At 37.0% G+C, this 24,572-nt stretch overlaps 1 protein-coding gene across 1 annotated transcript in view; it reads left to right on the plus strand.

Moving 5' to 3' along the window:
- LOC126723542 (lectin-like) overlaps positions 1–23,008 on the plus strand; it is a 39,937-nt gene extending 16,929 nt beyond the window's left edge. The window contains exons 3-4 of the mRNA XM_050427068.1: positions 22,104–22,222; positions 22,516–23,008. Of these exons, the coding sequence (XP_050283025.1) occupies positions 22,104–22,222; positions 22,516–22,879 (483 nt within the window). The 3' untranslated portion in view covers positions 22,880–23,008. The remainder of the gene's footprint in view (positions 1–22,103; positions 22,223–22,515) is intronic.
- Positions 23,009–24,572: the final 1,564 nt, after the last annotated feature.

Here is a 24,572-nt window from a genome sequence, read left to right on the forward strand (position 1 = left end):
AGCTCTAATACATTTGTGGGTAAAAGGGGTATTTATACTGGAGTGGGAGAGGAATGTGAAACGTCAGGATTTACAAAATAGGGGTGGCTCGCGGCTTGACCTCGCGGCTTGACTAAGTCGCGAGATCCAGTCGCGAGATAACTGTATGGCCAGTTGTCCTGTTTTGACCTGTAGTGCTCCAACTAGCATGACTGTTCACCTTCTGGCATGCTTGGCATGTGTGCTACGTTTGGCGGCTTGCAGCCGCGAGTCACCCGCGAGGCCAAGCCGCGAGTCTCTGTTTTCTTGCACACTCTTGAGCAAACTGCACTCTATCTCACTCACTACCCTTACAACAAACCCACCTAAATACAGGGTTACTAAATGCTAAAATACAAGCAAATTTGGTATGGAATAAAGCCAATTAGATGGTTGAATAAATTCAACCTTACAATCTCCCCCTTTGGCTATTCCGTGACAAAACCCTAAAATAGACTCTAGACTTAACATGTGAGTTGGGAACAGTTGAACAAAACTCACTCACACCTAACTCTAGAAGTTGTGAAGCACTTGAATCATAAGGACATGAAACTCCTGAAACACAACAATACACCATGATCATTGTATGCAGAAAAACATGAAATGCATATGAAACAAGCTAAAGGTGATCAAGTAAAGATGAAGAGAAGAATCAAATCATGGCTTGATCAACCAAGTGAACACCACAAGGTAGTGATCACAGTGCTCATTCACACTTGGAATGAACACAAGGACATACAAGCTAACAAGCACAAGGCAAGATACTTGTATGCTCAACACTCAACCAATGCATAATACACAAAGTACATGTATCTAGGAACAATCCTACAAGGGCACAAGAGTGACAGTACATAAATCAAAATGCAAGACATTTAGATATAAGTACTGATTTCAACATAGCATAAAAGGCTGCATTAAGCAAGGTACAAACCATAAAGCCTACATATTATGCATAAAAACATTAACCCTAAAAACTTACAAAAGCACATGGGTACAAACACCAATATAACAGTTTACAAAACACAATATATCAACTTAAACTAAAGAAGAATGCAAAGACACTTCCCCTTAGGTAATATCCTCCCCCTCTGATCAGGCCTATCACTCCCCCTTTTTGTCATGGAATAGGCTATGCATCCTCTTCCAGCTTTCTCTGAATTTGATCCAATTGAGTTTGAAGAGAGGTAAACTTCATATCCCATCGAGTGCAGTGATGGTGTAGAGTAGATGTGAGTTCAGACATCTTTGTATTCAACTCGTGTACAGAGGATATAATGTGATCAAGTTTCTCATCAAGGGAGAGATTGCTGAAATGAGAGCCACTGTGAGATGCAGAAGTTTCTGGTTTGGCTCTCTTCCGACTATGTCCAATGCTTGCATTAAATGTACGCATGTTGATTGGACTCGGTTTCGAGAGAGGAGATTCATCTGCTATTGGATAAATTCCCTTGAGCTTCAAGATCCTTGAAATGAGACAGCAGAAAGGAATGCATGTTCGAGACTCAGTTCGTAGAACCGTTTTGCGCAGAACATGAAAGATATGAGCACAGATGTTAATTTCTACATCAGAGATTAGATCATGAAGAAACAAAGCACGTCCGAGGTTCATATACCCATTGCTTGATAAAGGATACAAATTGTGAAACATCACAATTGTAAGCACTCTCAGTTTTGGAGGAAGAGAGGAAACACTGATGGATTTTCCATTGGGTGAGAACTCCAAGTCTTGTCCAAGACTTTCTTTGAGAAGCTCCTCATCAGGACACAAATCATCATAAACCGGTGAGTGTCAGAATATTGGTCTGTTGATGTGAAGGATTTCTGCCAAATATGTAGGAGAGACTGAAAAGCTCTTTTTCCTAACCCAGCACTTAAGTTCATCTTCTTCCACAATCGCGTTGGCATAAAATTCCTTTACCAAATCTTCATACGCGTCATCCAGATCAGAGAGAAGGTAATTCCAGTCCTTGTGAGCAAACCATTTCGGAATGTCAATGTCATGAAGTGATGATTGATCCACAGTTCTTTCTAGTAATGGTGTAGCATTTTGAAAATAATTCTCATGAGACTGATATGCTGCATAGGATCTGAACTTGTTGGGATCGAATCTCTTTGATGAAGAACGAGTCGCTTTTGTTTGAGGTGGGTAATCATCAACATCAATGACGGGTTCCTTCCCTTTGGAACTACCCCCTTTCATAGCTGCTTTCTTGAATGGTGACATGTCTAGTCTGAATCATGAATAGAGGAAATGACAGAACATAATCCAACAGACTTTATTAGCAGTGGGTTAGTGGTAATTTAGGGATAATGAAGAAACCCTAATAGCTAGATGAAAATGACCAGAAAATAGCAATGAGGGACAAAAATGGCCCAAATGTAGCTACACATTAGAGAGGGTCAAAATAAAACCACACAATCAGCTTAGAAAAACACACATTCAACACAGGATCATTTTGAATCAACACATCAACAACGGATCAGACAAGATGAGAAACCAACAAATAGCAAACCCTAGCTAAGCATATGTTGAATAACAAAACCAACAATTTAATATAGCTCAAAACAGAAACAAAAGCTTCCATAAGCTAAGCATGGACAAAGAGTAATAGCCGAGCTAAAAACCAATCTCAAAATCACAAACAAATGCGAATAATCCAGAGGGAAAACCATAAAAACAAGTAGAATAGAGTTCAAGACAGAAAACCCATACCTGTTACTTAAGGATTTTGAGCTGAAAAGAGGCAAAAATGGAGATCGAAAATGGAGGCACGGTGTGAATGGGTAAGAGCAGTTGAGAGAGACAATGAACAGTCACAAAAAGATCGAGGGAAAACAAAAAAAAATTTAAAAACTGCCCCTATTTTTGCCAAAACACGCGTTTTTCGCGACTTAAGAGAGTCGCCAACAAGTTTCCAATTCAAGCCACCAAAACACTCAAAGACAAAAGTTTGAAAAAATTTTCTAAATGTTTTTCGCGACTGGAAGGTCTACCCGCGAGTGAGTCACGAGCTGAGGCGCGAAAATCTCTGAGTAACCCTCGCGAGTGGAAGGAGTCGCCAAAAATGACCTGCGAAGAAGCGACTGAGGCCCGCGACTTGACATACCCGCGACTGAGTCGCCAAAACAGGGCAAAACTGGATTTTTGAAATTTTCAGATTTTTCAAACAAAATACTTTCCAAAAACACCTAAAACACTCAAAAATCTTTTTGTGTTTGAATTAACAAAGATTGAGCATGTGAAAACACATTTCATCAAGTACAATCACACAAATGAATATGGCATTTATTGAACATAAACTTGTGTGTTGTGTGTGGATATCAACAATGAGATAGTCCTTAGTCTAATGTGAAGCTTCAATGATCAATTCAACCAAGGCATACACAATTAGCACTAGATCAAGTGACCCATCTCAATTATAGAAATATGTATATATGACCTCCCACAAAACTTGATAACATAACATGGAGCTTTACATTTGACTCCACTTTCAATCATAACATTTGATCATTTTGATCTTTTGAGGCAATCACCTTTCATTGTGAGAGTGATATTTGATATTTCACTTTAATGAACAAGCCTTTGGCTTTTTGAATAAACATTCTCTTTAATATAAGGTCTCTTACCCTTTTTCCTAGTCGAATACTAGAATGTGCGACAGGCTTTTACAGCTCAAAATCTCTTTTCATTTGGAGATTTACATTTGGTGAGCTCTTCTTAGCAAAAACAAAAATAAAGAGTGGGAAGATATATAGACACAAGTCTATGCAAGTCTCAAGATCATCATAACCATTCACTAATCATTCATGACAAGATTGAAGATCTATTTACAACAATCACATAGATTTCAAGATTTCTCCCAAAGTGATATGAGTGCAAAGAGACAAGCAATGCTCGAAAATGCACAAAGCCATTAGCACAAAGGTACAAGGCAAAATAAGTTTTGAGACAAAAGCTCAACAATGTCAATCAAACTTTTTGATTTTCTAATTTTTATGTGATTTTTGGATTTTTGACATAAAAGAAGAAAAAGATTGAACAAACATAAGAAGGAGCAACAGTATTCACAAAAAGACAAACAAACAATAATCAAGCTGCACAAAGAGCTAACAAAGTAGTGTGTGCCCCAACACAAACAAGCTTATCATATTATAAATATGTGAAGCACACATCACACAAGAGAGTCAAGGAATTGTACCAACACCAATGGTCTTACGGAGTGATTCAAACCGCAGACCATCGAGAGGCTTGGTGAAGATGTCCGCCTTTTGATTGTCGGTGTGTATGAACTCAAGACACACAACTCTTTCCTCTACCAGATCCCGAATGAAATAGTAACGTATCTCTATGTGTTTAGATTTTGAATGCTGGACAGGATTCTTGGAAAGATTGATGGCACTGGTGTTGTCACAGAAGACACACATCGTTTCTTGAGGAATTCCATAGTCATGAAGTAATTTCTTCATCCAAAGAAGCTGAGTGCAGCAACTTCCAGCGGCGATGTATTCTGCTTCAGCAGTAGATAGAGACACAAAATTTTGTTTCTTGCTCATCCATGAGACAAGATTGTTACCAAGGTAGAAACATCCGCCTGAAGTACTTTTCCGATCGTCTACACTGCCAGCCCAGTCAGCATCTGAATACCCGGCAAGACAAGTATTTGAGTCTCTTGAATACCACAGACCATAGTTTGAAGTACCATTCACATATCAAATGATTCGCTTAGCAGCAGTCAGGTGAGATTCCTTTGGATTAGCTTGATATCTGGCACAAACGCCAACACTGAATGCAATGTCCGGTCTACTGGCTGTAAGATAGAGTAAACTCCCAATGATGCTCCTATATAAGGTAGGACTTACTTCTACTCCAGAAGAATCAACATTCAGTTTAGTGGATGAGCTTATGGGAGTGGAGGCATGTTTTTTGGAGTCTAGTCCAAACTTCTTGACAATGTTTCTAGCATACTTCTCTTGTGATACAAATATACCCTCCTTCTGTTGTTTGACTTGAAGACCCAAGAAAAATGTGAGTTCCCCCACCATACTCATCTCAAATTCCTTCTTCATCTCCTCAGAAAATTCAATAGCACGATCTTCAATGGTTGCCCCAAACACTATGTCATCAACATAAACTTGTGCCACAAGGAGATAATCTTCATCATTTTTGACAAACAGAGTTCGGTCGGCATACCCCCTTTTGAATCCTCTATCTAGAAGGTAATGTGTAAGCCGATCGTACCAGGCTCTAAGCGCTTGTTTTAAGACATAAAGGGCTTTCTTCAATCTTAATACATGATCTGGAAAGTGAGGATCCTCAAATCCTTTTGGTTGCTCAACAAACACTTCTTCATTTAGATATCCATTCAGAAATGCACACTTTACATCCATTTGATAGAGTTTGAAATTCAAAGTGCATGCAATGGACATGAGGATTCGAATGGATTTGAGTCTTGCCACAGGAGCGAAGGATTCATCAAAGTCTACTCCTTCTACTTGTGTGTATCCTTGAGCTACTAACCGAGATTTGTTTCGAATTATCTCTCCATCTTCATCAGTTTTGTTTTTGAAAATCCATTTTGTGCCTATAACATGAACGTTTTCAGGCCTTGGAGCAAGTTCCCACACATCATTCTTCACAAACTGATTCAGCTCTTCATGCATTGACTCAACCCAATTCTCATCTTGAAGGGCCTCTTCAACCCTTTTTGGTTCAAACTGCGCAAGATAGCAGTGATATGTTACATGATTAGCTAACAGGATGTTTCCTTTTCTGAGGCGAAGACCTTCATCTAGAGACCTTATGATGTTGCTTTCCGAATGGTTCTTAATTACTCTTGAAGATGGCTTCTTTGATGTGGAGACTTCATCACTTCGAGAGATAGGAGGATGAACTTCTGGAGGAGTAAGAGGACTTGTTGTTCTAGACATCGATCTCGTTTCCATTCTTGGGTTGATGGGAGTCGATTCTACTTCTGGTGTAGGTTCTTCACCTTCTATATCCAGAGCTTCTACCTCAACATCGGGCTCTTTGGTGCTTGGCCCTTCTCCATCATCAATCATCTCCACCTTAGATAAGGCATCATCAATCTTGACATTTATGGACTCCATCACCGTCTTAGTTCTCTTGTTAAAAACTCTATACACTCGACTTGTAGTAGAGAACCCAAGAAAAATACCCTCATCACTTCTCGCATCAAACTTCCCAAGATTCTCCCGATCATTTAGGATATAGCATTTACTACCAAACACCTGGAAATACTTCACTCTAGGCTTCTTTCCATTCCAAATCTCATAGGCGGTCTTCTTTGTTCCTACTCGGAAAAATATTCTATTGCCAATGTGACACGAGGTGTTGACAGCTTCTCCCCAAAATTTTTGAGGTATTTGCTTGTTAAGCAACATGACTCTTGCCATTTCCTGAATCACTCGATTTTTTCTCTCTACCACTCCATTTTGTTATGGAGTTTTGGGGGCTGAAAATTCTCTTTTGATTCCATTCTTTTCACAGAAAGACTCGAATCTTGCATTCTTAAATTCCCTCCCATGATCACTTCTAATTTTGGCAATAGGGACCCCTTTTTCGTTTTGTAGTTTCTTGCACAGAATCTCCAACCTCTCACATGCTTCTGATTTTTCTCTAAGGAACTCAACCCAAGTGTATCTTGAGTAATCATCCACAATGACCATAATGTATCTCTTTCCCCCTAGGCTTTCAGTTCTGGTAGGCCCCATTTGGCATGCACCACAAACGGTCTTCTTCACCTTTCCAAACTTAGGAAGTCCCTCAACTGCTTCAAGTTTGGACACTTTTGCTACTTGTTTGAAGTTGGCATGCCCAAATCTGTGATGCCACAGCTCCAACATATCCACACGAGCACTTCTACACGATATGGGTGCAGTGGGAACTATTCCATAACAGTTATCTGTAGTCCGATTTCCCTCCAAAACCTGAATCCCATCTTCATTGATGATCAAGCATCCCTTCTTAGAGAATTGTACCAGAAAATCATCATCACAAATTTGAGTGATGCTCAGCAGATTTGCCTTCAGCCCTTTTATGTATAACACATCTTTCAACAGCGGTAATCCAGGTATCTCAATGGTTCTTTTGCCTAGGACTTGAGCATGACTTCCATCACCAAAGGTCACATAGTCACCAACCTTTTCTTTGAGTGTCTTAAATAGTGACTTATCCCCTGTCATATGGCGAGAACACCCACTGTCAAGATACCACAAACATGCATTAAACACCTTCAACGAGGTATGCACAAATAAGCTCACATGTGACAAAAAATCTTGACCTTCAAACACAAACTCATTATCAGTTTTCATGCTTCTTTCAGATTGACTTTTCATTTTCAGACTCTCAATCATCTCACACAACATTCTATTCTTTCTTTTATATTTCTTAATCAATGATTTAGATTTAGATATGCTACTGTGTAAGACATGATTCTGATTTTCAAAATATTCCAGCATGTGAACAAATACTCTAGCATGTTTCTTAGTTTTTAACAACTCTACAAGATCATTAGTAAAACACCCTTCAGACATATGCATAGAGTCATTTTCACAAACACTCAAGCTACAATTCAGCATGGTATTTTCAAAACAGCTACCACAACACAGGGGTCTAGGATCACACTTAGGTAATAAAACCTCAACAAGTGTACCCGCTCCGATACCAATTGAAAGTTCAAATATGTGTAGAAACACCCTTGAACGTTTAGACCCCCAAATTACAACTTAACCAATTCAAGCAATATGTCAAACAACTAGTATGCGGAAAATTAACATAAGCTATAATATGGAATTGGTAAAACTATCTAAGCCAAATTAAAATCACAACCCACAGCAGATAATAAAAAGGCAAAGATAAAGACGAAGGAAGATGCACACACAAAGACAACACGCGATGTGTTATCGAAGAGGAAACCGAAGCCCTCGGCGTAAAACCTCTCCGCCGCCCTCCAAGCGGTAAACAATCCACTAGAAAATATAGTTGGGATACATGGACAGCAATAGACCCTCCAAGCCTAATCTACCCAGTGCACCTAAGCCCTCTAAGCTTCTTGCTCCAACGAGGTTGCGCCGAACCTTTTTCTTTTCTAGCTTCCCGGATTCCGCTACTAGACCGTAGCATCAACCAATGAAGATTGGTTCCTTCCTAACTACTTCCCAGAAATCCAAACAGCTCTCTCACAGTAATGAAAATGGTGAGAACAAGGTTTGGTAAGATGCCTCTCAAGGATTTGACAATGGAGAGAAAGAGAGTTGAGGAATTTGAAGAGACTCTAATGTATAGATTGTTGGTGAATCAATCTTGTTTTTCTTTAGGGTTTCTCTCTCAAAATTCTCTCTAGAAGCTTTAATACATTTGTGGGTAAAAGGGGTATTTATACTGGAGTGGGAGAGGAATGTGAAACGTCAGGATTTACAAAACAGGAGTGGCTTGCGGCTTGACCTTGTGGCTTGACTAAGTCGCGAGATCCAGTCGCGAGATAACCGTATGGCCAGTTGTCCTGTTTTGTCCTGTAGTGCTCCAGCTAGCATGACTGTTCACCTTGCGGCATGCTTGGCACGTGTGCTGCGTTTGGCGGCTTGCAGCCGCGAGTCACCCGTGAGGCCAAGCCGCGAGTCTCTGTTTTCTTGCACACTCTTGAGCAAACTTCACTCTATCTCACTCACTACCCTTACAACAAACCCACCTAAATACAAGGTTACTAAATGCTGAAATACAAGCAAATTTGGCACGGAATAAAGTCAATTAGATGGTTGAATAAATTCAACCTTACAAATCGAATCTTCCTCCTCCACGTTGCATCCATCACATGTAGCCACCTGCAAAATATTTCTTTTAACAAGGTTAGTTTTCAAAGGTAAGATGTCTCAACAAGCCCTCCAAGCAAAGTACCTTATTTTATGAAGCACGTTGATCTGCCATAAACGTTTCCAGAAGTTCCTTTCTTGGCTGCCATCAGAGCTTGAACCAAAAAATTCAGCTATTGACATTTGGCAAGCAACCCAGTAGACATTCTTCATCGAAAACACTCCATTATTCCTCCAAGCCCAAATCAGTTTATCTTCAGGTAGATGAGAACTTATTGGGATAGCTTTTATAACCTCTGCTTCATACGGCATAAACAGAGCATCTATAGCATCAGCCTTCCACGAAGCCTCTTCCTTATTTATCAAATCTCCAACCTTCATATCATGTGGCATAAACAATCTAGGAGATGAAACCATGAAAGTTGAAGGCTTAGGCAGCCATTTATCACCCCAAATCCGGATACTCTCACCATTACCAAGCCTCCACCATAAACCATTTTTAACAAGGGGTTGAGCAAACATAATACTCCGCCAAGTAAATGAGGGATTATTGCCCAAAACAACCAGTGAAAAATCACATGTAGGAAAATACTTAGCTTTCAAAACCTTATACACCAATGAATCATGACCTTGTTGAAGCCTCCACCCTTGCTTAGCCAATAAAACCAAGTTAAACTCCTTAAGTTTTTTAAATCCCATCCCACCACAACTTTTTGGAGCACATAATTTTTCCCAACTCATCCAAGCTATCCTCCTTTCTTCATTTCTTTTCCCCCACCAAAAATTACGTATCATAGATGTCAAATCCTCACAAAGAGAGTCAAGCAATTTAAATACACTCATAGTATACATCGGAATTGCCTGTGTCACAGCTTTTATCAACACTTCTTTTCCTGCCTTAAACAATAACTTCTCTTTCCAACCAGCAAGCTTTTTCCTAAGTTTGTCCTTAATGGAATTGAAAGTATTTTTCTTATTCCTTCCACCAATGACGACAAACAAAGATATTTTTCATGGTGCTTAATCACTTGAGCCCCAAACCTCTCTTTAATAATTTCTTGAATATCCATAGTAGTATTACTACTAAAAAAACAGAGAAGTTTTGGTACGATTTAATTGCTGGCCCAAAGCACATTCATAAATGCTTAACACCCTTTGAAGGGCAACACACTCCTCCAAGGAAGCTTTGCAAAAAATGAGGCTATCATCGGCAAAGAAAAGATAGGATATTATGGGACCCCTACGGCAAACCCCAACTCCCCCCAACCTTCCATTCTCCACCTCTTTCTTAATAAGAGCAGAAAGACCTTCCACACATAGCAATAATAGATATGGAGATAGGGGGTCACCCTGCCTTATTTTCCTACTTGGAATAATATGCCCTTTAGGCTTGCCATTAATCTTCACTGAATAAGAAACAGTAGTGACACAACTCATAATCAAAGCACACCATTTATCATCAAAACCCAACCTTTGCATAATTTTTTCCAACCATATCCATTCTACCCTATCATATGCCTTACTCATATCAAGTTTTAGAGCCAAATCACCCACTTTACCGCTCTTCTTTTGACTAATATGGTGCATCATTTTATAAGCTACCAGAATATTATCAGTGATTAACCTACCATGCACAAATACACTTTGGGTATCACTAATAATAGAAGGAAGTACTTTTTTCAATCTATTAGTAATAGCTTTTGATGCAATTTATAAACCACATTACATAGGCTAATGGGTCTATAATTAGTCACAAATTTTGGCTCTTTACATTTAGGAATAAGGACAATATGTGTATGATTAAAATTAGGTGGGATGATACCTGAATTAAGGAAGGCCAAAACAGTTGAAGTAACCACAGCACCAATCTTGGGCCAAAAGTGTTGATAAAACAACGGAGGCATGCCATCCGGTGCAGGAGACTTCAACGGGTACATTTGCTTAATAGCGTTTTTCACTTCAACTTCTGTAAACTCTCTTACAAGTACCTGTTTCATCCTTGGGGTGACTTTATGTTGGAATGCATCTAAAATTTCTTCAAAATCCATAGGACCACTACTGGTAAAAAACCTCTCATAGTACTGCAACATCAACTCCTCCACATGCTCATCCCCTTCCAACCACCTACCATTCTCATCTAACAAACCTTCTATGAAATTCTTTTTGTATCTTGCAGAATCTTTCTCATGGAAAAACCTGGTGTTCCTATCTCCCGATTGCAGCCAACTAATTCTTGATCTTTGCCTCCACATATCATCTTCCTTGTCCATCCAACAATTCAACTCAATTCTAGTATTCTTCAATGATCTAATCATATTCGATGTTGAAGGTTGCAACTCTAACCATTCTAACTTTTTCTGTAATTTAGCCACTGTTTTCCCCACATTACCAAATTCTGTGCCATTCCACACATCAATTCTAGCATGACAATTGTCCAAGCATTTATTAAGAACATCATCCGATCCACCAAGTAAGCCATCATCCCAAGCTTCCTCCACAATAGCCTCACATCTAGGGTCCTTTAACCACATTGATTCAAACCGAAAAACCCTACCCATCCTTTTTTTTTTTTTTTGGTTTAGCAAACAACTGAAGAATAAGAGGGGAATGATCTGAGGCCGATGATGACAGATGAACAAGCTTAGCCATTGGAAATAAATTAAACCACTCCAACGTAGCCAAAGCTCTATCCAACCTTTCTCTAATTTGGGACCCATCCTCTTTCAAATACAACCAAGTGAACAATGGTCTCGTAAATCGAACTTCCTTAAGACCACAACAGTTAATGGTATCAACAAAATATTTCATTTGTTGTCTTGTTCTATTAATTCCCCCCTCCTTTTCAACCATACTAGTAATTTCATTGAAGTCTCCAATTGCTAACCACGGTAGAGAAGATATCCCAAGCAAATGCTTAAGTTTTTTCCACGACTCCCCTCTTTTAGAAGTATCAGGTTCACCATAAAAACCAGTAAAATGCCACCAACCAATACCAGCCCCCCCCCCCCCCCCCATCTACCCATGCATCAATATGTGAGTGTGAATAAGTCTGAATATCAAGCCTAATCTCTTTCTTCCAAAATAAAGCTAAACCACCACTACTTCCCCTACTAGGCACAATAAAACCATTTTTATATTTACACCAATCACGAACCTTTAGCATCCAATCCAAACCGCCACCAGTATTTGCAGAAGCAAAGTTTTTACGAAAACTGACCTTCAACTATTCGCCATAGGGGAGTTCTTGCTGGTGATCAACTTGAAAAGAACACTCTCTGGCTTCATGACCAATTTGACCACACCTGAAGCATAGCCCCACTAATCTTTCGTATTTAAAACCAATACAGACTTTATCACCTTCCAGACTTGCAACAACACCCCCTCTACATAACGGTTTCTCCAATGGTAATTCAAGCCTTTGCGACACGTTGGTTAAAAGACCTAGCCATAAGAAATCTCCCCAACAGATTGAGAGAACATTCTTCCAACATCCTATCCCTATGCGCAGATCCAACCCTAATAACTTCTCCTTCATCTTCCGTCAACTTAATATTTTGTAGTTTTTGAACAAAGTCTGTATCCATAGTTGAAAACGTAAGACTAAAAGGAGACTAAAAAGACAAACTACCACAGAAAAGACCAAGCAGCATGAAAGCGTCTCACCAAAAAAGTGAGAAGAAGATTCCCAAGAAGAGAAAAAGACTCACCTTACATGAGAAGAAAAATAATTGTGTTGTTTCTCCATTAGGAATGAATTCAATACTTTGTATTTTCTTCAATCTATTTGCTAAGATTTTTGAAACTAATTTATACAAGATATTACAAAGAGCTAAAGGCTGGAATTTTTTTACTCTTTATGTACTTTCAACCTTAGGAATAAGTGTAATATAAGTATGGTTAACACTAGGAGGGATTTTTCCTGAAATATGACAAGAGAGAATTGCCTGTGTAATACCATCTCCAATGCTACCCCAATAGTCCTAATAAAATATTGGAGGCACGCCATCAAGACCTAGCGCTTTCAATGGAGCCATTTGTTTTAGAGTAGTATCCACCTCCTCTTTTAAAAAATCACTAATTTACTTTGAATTCATCTCCTTTGTAACTATTCCACAGGTTGCCTCCAAAACAACAGCCACGTTAGACGGGTTTGAAGTACTAAATCCATTCACACATATACGCTACCTTGTCTTCACCCTACACCATACCCCAGCCGAATCCCTTAGGGCCTTAACTTGATTTTGAAACCTTTGTGAGACTCTGTTGTGAAATTATCTAGAGTTTTGATCTCCACCTTTTAACCATGGAATTCTAGATCGTTGTTTCCATAGCTTTTCTTCTCTGGATAACAACATTTGAATGTCCCCTTATAATTGATAAACCAAGTCCAAACCGCCTCTATCTGTTGCCACCAAGTCAGCTTTCTTTAAAGCCTATCGCTTTCAAGTAACAAGTGGACTATGTTCCCAAAAGAAACTCTACTCCACCAACGAAGCTTAACTTGGCAATGAAATGCTGATGTAGCTCCTTTAATATCATATCATATTTTAGAACATTTTTATAAATTGTTGATGTGAAAATTTCTTACTAGTTATCATTTGGGTCCATCACTAACATCGCCATCTTACTTGCCAATAACCATCCACCATATTAACAGTTTATAAAATAGTTTGTGGCTGTAGCATTTTCTAATTTGTTAGGTTATAAATTAACCCCAGTTAATTAATTCAATTACCCAAGTTGATTAATTAAGTCAAATTAAATGCAAATTGTGAAAGCACCAATAAATCACCAAATAAACTAATATGCAACGGAAATTAAATGACACGGTGATTTGTTGACGAATAAGGAAAACCTCTCGCAAGGCAAAAACTCCACTGGGTGAATTTCAAGTCACCACTCCCAAGAATTCACTAATCAAGAACAAGCAATTACAAATATAAGGAATCTTATCACTATCTTAGCCTATCCTAAAATACCAACCTATAGTTGAACCTTTGCTCCAATCCCCAATTGGACTAGCTCTTGTGGAGTCTTCTTTTGCATGGATCCCAATACGTGACTAACTCTTTTGCACAAGTCCCAATACGTGACTGATTCCACTGCAACCCTTTGATTGTTGTAGTTGATTTGTAGTAACTTCAAATAGAAACACCAATAAGATCTTTAATGTTGGTGCTAGAGACTTTGCTTGGTTACAAAACCCAAAGGTGTTTAAGAAATGCAACAAGAACTCTTTCTTCTATAGAAGGAGGCTCGAGTTTCAAAATAAAATCTTATGAAACTTTCTAGGGTTAGAGTTTTCTTTCTCCACCTCCTTATTTAAATAGGAGCTTAATGGTCCTTTTAAATAGGCTCTCATTTTCCAATTAGGTTTACACAAACCTATAAACAAATAGCCTTTTAGAATAAAATGTTGCAAACTATATTCTGCAGTTCGTCAGCTCGATGGATCAAGAGGTGTCAAGCTTGTGTTGAGCTTCTTCATTAGGTCTCGATAGATACTAGTGTTGAAACTAGTGTCAAGCTTCAATGAAACTATTTTTCTTCACTTTTTTCTTGGATCAATCTTCATGTATTTAATGATACCACTTGTTGTGTTTGAGCAACATACTTCTTGATACATTAAACTCAACTTAGATCTACGCAATTACAAGTAAAATGCGTTTTGTCATAAGATATGCCAATGTATAGAAAATATGACCCTAAAAATTTCCCCCTTTAACAATCCATGACAAAACCACAAACACAATTATGAGTGAAAATTAAACTAAAAATCTCCCCAATTGATTAGATAGAAAGTAAGCCTAGTCTAAACGATTTGAACCTTAGAAGTTGCTACAAGAAGAAAGCTCGGAATCTTGACTTGGCTTTAACCTGTCTTTCCTAAAAGGCACTAAACAAGACACATCAAGGTACCATGTGGAAAACAATGACAAGGTAAATGAACAAGAAACATGTGTATAAAGTGAGAAAAGAAACAACACATGTAAGATATAGAGTGAAACACATACATCATCATCATATAGAAAAAAACACATGATGTATGTAAATGGTTACAAAACCAAAATATACACAACATAAAATATATCAATATCAATGTGTATCAAACTAACTCTCCCCTAAGTTAGTTACATCAAAATCTTTTCTTCTCTTTAACAAGAAGTTCTCCCCTTAAATCTATTACTCCCCCTAATGAATGACATTCAAAACTCAAATTTCTCCCCCTTTTTGACACAATTGTCAAAGGACATAGAAAACCAAAATACTTGACTAGAGACAGACAGAAAACTAACATAGAGGGAACAAGGAGAACAAGAAACCATAGACCTATATAAAAAAATAAATAAAAATTGAAAACTAGATGCTATGGAACAAAGGGAACAACAACAAAATGCAAAACATTAAAAACATGTGAAAAGCATGCAAGAGTAGTTCAATCTATCGGGAGGTATCAAGGGAGGTGTCGAGGAAGACTTCAATAGATCAACACGTGTATCGAGCAAACAGAAGGTTAAGAAAAAAAGGCTCAATGTATCGAGGTGGTATCGAGAAAGAACTCGATCTATCGAGATAGTATCAAGATGCATAAAACATGAATTTTCAAGAGAGAAAAGACGTGATATGAATGCAAACAAGATAAACACCATACCAAATGAACATAAAAGCATGTTGAGCACTCAAACAAAACAAAAATCTAGATGCAAAGCATTCTAAGATCCAAAACACTAAACTTGTCTAACCAATTTTATTTTTAAAAACAAGTTAAGATAGTTTAGTTGGCTTATATTACCACATGTATTCCTTGTGATGGCCAAATCACATTGTACATGTACAATAGTATCAAGAGTAGCAAAGAGTTGCGTGTTGTGTATGAAAATTTGCAAGAAAGTATAAGTGTCTCATCATATAACAATAATGATATAAGAGAATTAAGAACACTCACGCACAATCAAAACTGTTTAATGTGGACTATCACCTTTGAGGTACATTATATAACTCCCACATCTCCTAGAAACAAGCTTGCAACCATATATAAAAGAATTTTGATTTTTTTTTTTTCCTTTTCTTGTTCTTTGCATATTTTTCTTTTAAGTATAATGAATCATAGCATGCATGGACATATAAGAGAGAAAAGAAATACCCTTTTATGTTTAATCAAACATCATTTTCTTGCTATGCAAGTACTACACCTTACCTAGCACGGCTTTTATGAATTGCACACAGATGTTTATGATTGACGAGTTTTAGTGGTGAGATGGTTATTTATGTCTTTCTCTTAGGATTTTTTATTCCTTCTTGTCAAAAAGAATGATAAAGATATGAATAATAAAAGATTAACCAAATCATACAAATCACACAACGAGCCACAAAGCTCACTTTGCTTAATTATGCATGAAAATGTTCATCCAAGCTACAAGAGATAAAAAGTTAAGAAACCTTGTTTCATTGGCCATTCAAGATACACAAGTACCAGTATACATAAACACACATTAATTTTGTATTTTTCAAAATTTTAATTTATTTATCTATTTTTCTTTTCTTGAAAGCAATAAAAAAATAAAAATATATATACATGCAAAAATAAATAAATGCAAAAACAATGCAATGCATGAAAGCATGATTCCAAAAACAGATAAGAAATCAAGCATCAAAGTCCTACTTTAGATAGAAATAATTAAAGCAGAGGACAAACAGATGACAATTAAGTCTTTGGATCCTTTGTTACCAATATAGCACGAGTCTTTGGCTGTGAAGATGAAAAGGCACGTGTCCTAATATGTCTACTAAAGGACATAGAGGAATTAGAATTTCCCTGAAATTGAGTTAAAAATCTCAAAACTTTTAATAACACAACAAGAGTAGGTACAGAGCCTTTAGACAAAGGATGAGACCTATTAGACACTCGCTTAAGAGGAAACAACTTGAAATAGTTAGAGCGAGTGTGACCGAAAGCACCGTAATGGTGACAAACATGAGAACTACTAGGTTTCCTAGGAGGTCTAACCTTGGAGGTTGACAAAGACCTTAACTTAGGACAATTTAGCCTAATATGACTAACAATATTACAATGATGACAAGTGCGGACAAATTCGTATTTTTCATTCAACCTAGGAGGAGTTTTAGACATAAGTTTAGAAACTTCAGTGTCAACATCATATTTTTTACCTTTGTCTATCCTAGCAATATTAGCCTTCAACTCTTCATTATATAATCTCAAACTCATAGTCCTAAGCAAGGTGAGTGTTTTTTCCATGAACCGTTCCTTTGCTTAATATGATTCACATGGATTTCTTAACATAGTTTTCTAATTGTTATATTTCATATGCTTGATGTTCTCTATTCATTTTGAAATGTATTAATCTGATTTTAGGTTGTTTATAATTTGTTCTTCGTGCTTTTGTGACTCTATTTAGTTTTTATGTTATATTAATATGTTCTTTGTTATATTTGATTATTGTTTTATTTATATAATGTATGCTAATATAACCATGATGTAATTATCTATTTATTTATTCTAGTTTTATTCTAGTTTTTGTGCTGAGGATGCATACACATCCTCGAATATGCACGCACATGTTAATGAACAATCATATGCACCCTGAACCCAGATTTGAAAAAAAAAAAATCTAATTTTTATTATATTAATAATTTTTTACATGTTATTTGATTTTGTTTGACTATGTTTAGGTTAATTATATATGTTTAATTGCTTTCCATGTTTATTTTAGTATTTTTTTTTCCATGTTTAGTTTATTTGTGATATTTCATTATGTGTTTGATTTGATGTTATCTTTTTCTTTTTATATAATCTGTTTGATTGTGTTTTATTTTTTTCCTTTTTTATATTGTGATGTGATATTGAACATATTGTATGTGTCATTTTTGATTAAGTGCATAATGTATGTTTAGGTTTAGGATTATGGTTCTCTTAATAAACTCGGTAATTAAATATGGCCTAACAACAGATAATGGAGGTCGAGCCCACAAGCCCAGCGGTCTTTGGTGCCTAATACCTTCCCAAGCTGTACCTAAACTCCGAATCCATAATCTGATATGTAGACCCATGCATGTAAGTAAGTGGCCCAAAAAACCTGATTTGGTTCCCAGACCTAAACTAGGTGGCGATTTTTAAATTCTCTACCTCTAGTCCATTCAGCTAAGACATACTTCCCATGGGGAGCATTAACCACATAGTGAGTAGGTGAGAGACGGTACGCTGACAATGATGTCCTAAAATTTATCCAAATAAAAATCACGGGCATTGCACGACTTCCAAGCTAGTAATCTAAATTTCTAAGCATTTAAAGATATTCAAAGTAGAGTTAAGAGCATTCATAGCTAGTTTGCTAAAAAAATTGGCATTTAGGATCTATTTGGTATGCAAGCTCAAATAACAGTTTTCAATGTTAAACACTGAAAATTGTGGTTCAAAAGACATAAACAGTGTTTGGTAAGGGTGTTTGATTAAGAGTGTTTGAGTTACATTTTTCAATTTAGGGTATTTAAACATTGTATTTTAAGAACATATCAAGACCAGTTTTTAGTTTTTGAGTAACAATGGTAAGTGGCATTGTTGTAAATATATTCAAAACATTGGGACCCATAAACATGGCATGTGACTAACAATACCTAATGGTGCATTCTCTCTCTCTCTCTCTCTCTCTCTCTCTCTCTCTCTCTCTCTCTCTCTCTCTCTCTCTCTCTCTCTCTCTCTCTCTCTCTCTCTCAGCCTTTTTACTTCTCTCCAGTGACCTTATCTCTCTCTTTTCACGTCCATTGTTTTTAATCATTGATAACATGAAAGGTTTATTGAAGATAGATAGAAATAAAGGAGGCAATTCTCTAAGAATATCCTATCAAAAGAAAAAGAACCGCCAACCCCAAAAAATAAAGAAAAAATAAGCCAAACCCGTTTAGATCAAAAGTTCAAATTTCAAAGTAACAACAACAAGAGGCTTGGTTGTGTGTGTGGCTATGGGAATGGGTGAGACCGTCATGGGAAGAAGGGGAAGAAGGAAATAAGAAGAAGACGAAGAAGAGAGGGGCTTGGTTTCATTTGTGTAGTTGTGGGAATGGGTGGGGTCATGGGAAGAAAAGGAAGAAGGAATGGGTAGGATCATGGGAGTATCTCTCTTAAATTAAAAGTTCTATGTTGTTAGAAAAAGTTACACACTTTATTCACTTTTTCTAAAATACATGCTCATATTATACACAAAATTATATTTTTTTTCACATTTGAAAATATGTTATTAGAAACATGGTACCAAACACATTTTTTGCAATATGAATATTTTAAACACGTGTTTTCACAACACTTTTTAAACTAAAATTTTCACATAATTTTGAACACCAATACTTAAACTTCACTACCAAATAGGCCCTTAGCATCTCAAAAAGTTACTATTTTAACATTCTACTTAACAATACATCATGCATCTTATCTTCTATTTTAACATACAACCCATTATAATAATATAATCCAACCAACCCAAAATCCCACATCCACTATTGCAAAGTCACCTACACCAATCAATTAAAACCAAAATCTTGCAACACCACCTACCACCAACCAAGTAAAACCGAAATCCCACACCCATCTTCATGGCACCACCCACCCTAGTAGCAGCCACCACCACCACGACCAGAAACCCATCAACACTACCACTACCAACACAAAACCATTGATCATCCTAGAAAATGCAAACCTATAGCATTGAAACCCACAACTCAACTGACCCAATCCACGATTTTCCAAGAGAGAGAGAGAGAGAGAAAGTGTGTGTGTGTGTGAGAGAGAAAGAGAGAGAGAGAGAGATGCTAAGATGAGAGAGAGGAATAAAAAAGAAAAAGAAAAATCAAGTTGCAACATGCTATAATGGATTGCTACTAGTAGCAATTTAGAGTAGCAAATTGTCAAGGTTTTTTAGATTTGGTAACTCCAATGTAGCATTTTGGCTATTTTAGCATACCTAATGTGAATGGAAAATGAACCGTTGTCCTGAAAAAAAGAAAAAGAAAATATGTAACCTTGGATGGATTTCATTAGGACTATTCACGGGTCGGATTGAATTAAGTTTGGGCTCAATGCACACTTGACTCGACCTAATCAAGTGGAGCATATCTCAACTTACCATTGGCCAAAGAGGTTGATCGGATCAGGCGGATTAAGCCTTCAACGAGTGGCAGTCAATTTGGTCAACGTCATAGATTTTAAAAACAACAAAAATTCGATGACATCTTGCTAGTTCTAGTGGAAATCTCACCGTAAATGGTTGAAATCTTTCCAGATTAGGAAAATTTCATCGGAAAATTCTTATACTTATTGGTTGATTTAGGTTTTAGATGAGGAGACTTGCAACTGAGCTACCAGAGTCAATTTTTGGAGGAAGAGACCCATCTTTAACTACCAGAATAGTCGGGTTAGGCAATAGTCGGCTTGGTCTTAATGGTAATTGGCCGCATTAGCAAGTGATTGGCCCTTGAATATCTTTTGTAATTTTAGTTCAATCACACTTAGAAAATTCTCATTGGCTACTAAATAAATATGGTAGGATCCAATAATTAGTAGTTGCCACTTTGTAATTGACTACATTACAAGAATTTAGTGTTATGTCATGGCAATTTGTGATTGGTTAAAAAATTTCACTTAGAGATACCATACAAATTTTGATTTACCAATCAAAATAACAACTAAAATTCTAAAACTATGAAATATGAATTTGTCAAATAATCCAATTCTTCCACTCCGAAAAATCCAATTGAGTCTTATAAATAGAGTGGGATTTATTGTCAACTATAGTCCCAAAATTGGGAGTGGGATTTGCAAATTTTTTTTTTTGAGAAATAATTACAACATGCTATTAATCCCGCAGCTCGAATCCTTTCTCCCCTAGACCCCCAAGCACTTTGTGCATGGGGAGGTGCCAATTCAGCTTCAAGGCCTTTGGCATGGGATTTGCAAAATTGAGTAAGCAATGTCATAGTTGACAATAAATACATTAGTTGTATGATTGTCGTTGCATTACATATTTCATACAGACTCAATTATTTGCAAATAATTAGTAATGTATTTATTGTCAAATATGAATTGAGTCTTATAAATAGACAATCGTACAACGAAATTTTCCCCCCTTAGCCCGTGAGTCTCCTTAGGAGAAAAAACATATAATTAAGCGAGAAACCAAAAGAGGAAAAAACAATTTTCGTTTGGGAGGTAGAGCGAAGAGAGAAACATGAATTCTTATAAATATGAATTGGGAGTGGAAGAGTTAAAACTAATGAATTGGATTTTTCATACAGGAGTTCATTATTTATTTGCCAAATTGGGAGTGGGTTAAAAATAACATAGAATTAAGTGAGAAACCAAAAGAGGAAAACAAAATTTTCGTTTGGGAGGTAGTGCGAGAAGAGAGACAACAATATTTGAGTTTTGTTGACAACATTTTTTGTAAGGAAAATGCTAGAGTTACAAACTTTTTTACAATTTTTTTAATAAATTGTTGATATGATAAGTAGTTATTGGTGTGCTCAAATGAAAACAATTAAAATTTTTTCATAATAACAATTTGTAAAAAGATTTTAAATTATTTTGTAACTATAGCATTACTCTTCTTTGTAAAGTGCACTAATCTAGGAGAAAGGTGTAAACTTCTATGTTCTGTGTTATGTTCACTTGGTAATTTTTGTGATAATATATTTTGGAAATTGATTAAAATTGTTAGTTGGTTAGAAAGATTTACACAAAACTAGTTTGGGACCCAACATTTTTGTGCATATAGTTAAAGGTTTTAAGGGTGTTCGGGTCTTCATTTAATTTTGTTTTAGTTTTTTTTTTTTTTTGAGAAAGTAATTTTGTTTTAGTTGATGTGTACGATCATGATTATTTTTAATTACGGAATAAGATTTAATATTATTAGAATTTCTTACATAAAAAACTATATTATTACCCTCAGGTAAGTGTGGTTCCAGTCCAAAGCATTGAACCTAATAGAATGATGACATGCGTCATCATCTTAATGGTCCAATACAATTGGAAGCTGGACCCAAGCCAAGTCCATTATGGCAATACCATTTTACGATTTATAATTAGGATGTTTTCTTGTTTCACCCTAACAATTAGGTTTCAATGGAATTTCAAAAACAACACGGAATCACTTACTTGTCTGCATAACAAATAGAAATGTTTTTAATTATCATTATGGTTGCTCCCATCGTTAATCTTGCTTTTCATGTGTTTATTATTTCTACTGCAGAAGTATTTTGTTGACAAGGTGTTGAATAAGAATTGCTTCGTATTATTTGCCAGAGAACTTCATATCGAATGGTCTGACCATCAAGAATATTGGCAATGGAACCAAGATAAAGATATAAGGTCAGTTAATAGCTTAAGAACTACATATAATGACAATGTTTAAAGCTACTCAACATTCAAATCACTGAAACCGAGGGCATGAGAGGTAGTAGAGCCTAATTGTAAAGCTCCTTAATTCTTCATGGAACTATTTTATTTTTTATTTTTTAATGAAATAGACACATCTTTTGTGAAGATTATTCTCATCTTCACAAGCCACTTCAACATTTTAATTTATTTTTTGAGTTATGTTAGTGGGTTTGCGGTTTCTTTTTCAAAAATAGTAGCTAATTAGATCTTACCTCGCTTTGTAGTGGTGAAGACATTGAAGTGGCTGAGCTATTACATGTAACTTGGTTAGAGGTTAGAGGAACGATTTGGACAGTTGATCTCTCACCAGAAACTCTGTATGAAATTGTATTTGTCGTAAAGATCATAGGTGGCAGTATATCGCAATTTTCAATGAAGCTTACTATGACGTACCCAAATAATGAATCTAAAAAACACCATGAAAGTTTAGAAGAAAAGCCTTTTGACGAGTGGATTGAGATCTGGGTGGGTGATTTTATAATGTCACCAGAAATAGTTGGAAACCTGAATTTCTCTCTAGACGCAACAGATCAAATGTCCAAGGACGGACTTGTTGTGAAATGTGCTATCATTCGACCGAAGAACTAACTGGCACTTGGATAGTAAGCATTATCCAGGTATCCAAAGTGAGGAATTTGTGATTGTATGACTATTAAATAAGCAATACAAATTATCTGTAGAAAGCTTGATATCCTAGTTTGATGCATATTCATTATTCAGGAGTTGCTATTATTTGCTTAATAATTTTTGTTTGGTTCAACATCCTTAGGCTACTCTCGTTCTTGTAAAGCTTCACTATCTTCTTGGTCTCTGGCTGGAGATAGAAAAAGGATCTCCTATGTTATCTCAAGTGAGGTAAGTGGAGAGTGAAAACACAGCATTTTTTTTTTTTTTTCTTTTTGTGTGTGTGTTTGTGTCTAGCTAGGCCTAGATGGACGAATCATGCAAAAGAGAGAAATTAAGAGGTTATGGTTTGAACACCAATGGATGTTAGCTAAAGACCCTCTAATGCCTTGTTAGTGTTTGAGAGACTGAAATATTGAGTAAAAAGTATAATTGTAAGCTATGTAAACCGTACCTCTCAATGTAAAGTGTTGTTTCCTTTTATAGGTGAGCCTTTTTATGTAGCCGTTGGTTGTTAATTCCCTTAATGGTGTTGTGGGCATAAGCGCCCACAACGATGACTCACCATTTTTGGTGGGAGTATACCTTGGTCAAGTAGACTGGGTGGAGGTGAAAAATGGAGTTACAACCTAGATTAGGCATAGGAACCATGTATGTAGCGCCCTTCATGTGGAAGGACTGATCTTAAGAAGCACAAACGCCGAGGGGCACAATGGCAGTTGGTGGGGAATCGAGGGCAACAACGGATTACCTAGGAAAGAGTATCATAAGGGAAGAGACAAATAAAACTTTATTGGGGAAGGAGAACATGGAGAACTTGCATGAAAACAGTGAAGTCAACCATGGTACCTCAACCCCAGAAATAATGCTTCCCATACTAGGAATAGAAGGCCAGGAAGATTCTAAAAAACAGAGAGGGACAGATGGGTAACGATCCAAAAGAAAACTTAAAAAGCAAAGAAGAAGTTTTGGGCCCAATGGCAATGACTTTTAGTAAGGAAGTGGGCTGGGTAGCAGAGAAATTGGGCCCAAAAAGTGGGCATTGGAATTGTTTGGCTAGAAAGGCCCATGCAAAAGATTAGGGGGCGGGGCCTGATCCAAAAAATGTTAAGAGAGAAAGCTCAACACCAATTTCTGAGCTTGATGCGAGCACGTTAGAGCACAGAACCAACGAACCCAATAAGCAACCCTACAAAATCCAAAAGAAAGAAGACCAAGAGGATGGCGGAGTGGCAACGGTTGTTGGGCAGCGCCGCCGAGCCCAATGACAGTCTTGGCATGGAACTGCCGGGGCCTTGGATCACCCTCGGTGGTTCGGACACTCATCGACAAGGTGAAGGAGAAAAAACCAATCCTAGTTTTCCTTGCAAAGACGAAAGCAAATCGGAGCAAAGTTAAAGGTATTCAACACAAGCTTCAGTTCATGCAAGGCATTTTGATCCCAAGCAACGGCCGTAGCAGAGGAATTATGATGATATGGAAACAAGGCCTTGATATTAGGTTCAAAATTTGCTCCAATTCTCATATAGATGTGGTGGTTCATGGTGAATTCGGTAAGCCGCCATGGAGAGCAACGGGATTTTATGGGCAACCCAATACAAATAAAAGGTATGTTTCTTGGAAGCTAATGAAAACTTTGAATGAGCAATGTGATATG

The sequence above is a fragment of the Quercus robur genome, chromosome 4 (assembly GCF_932294415.1).
Source record: "Quercus robur chromosome 4, dhQueRobu3.1, whole genome shotgun sequence".
NCBI classification, from domain to species: Eukaryota; Viridiplantae; Streptophyta; class Magnoliopsida; order Fagales; family Fagaceae; genus Quercus; species Quercus robur.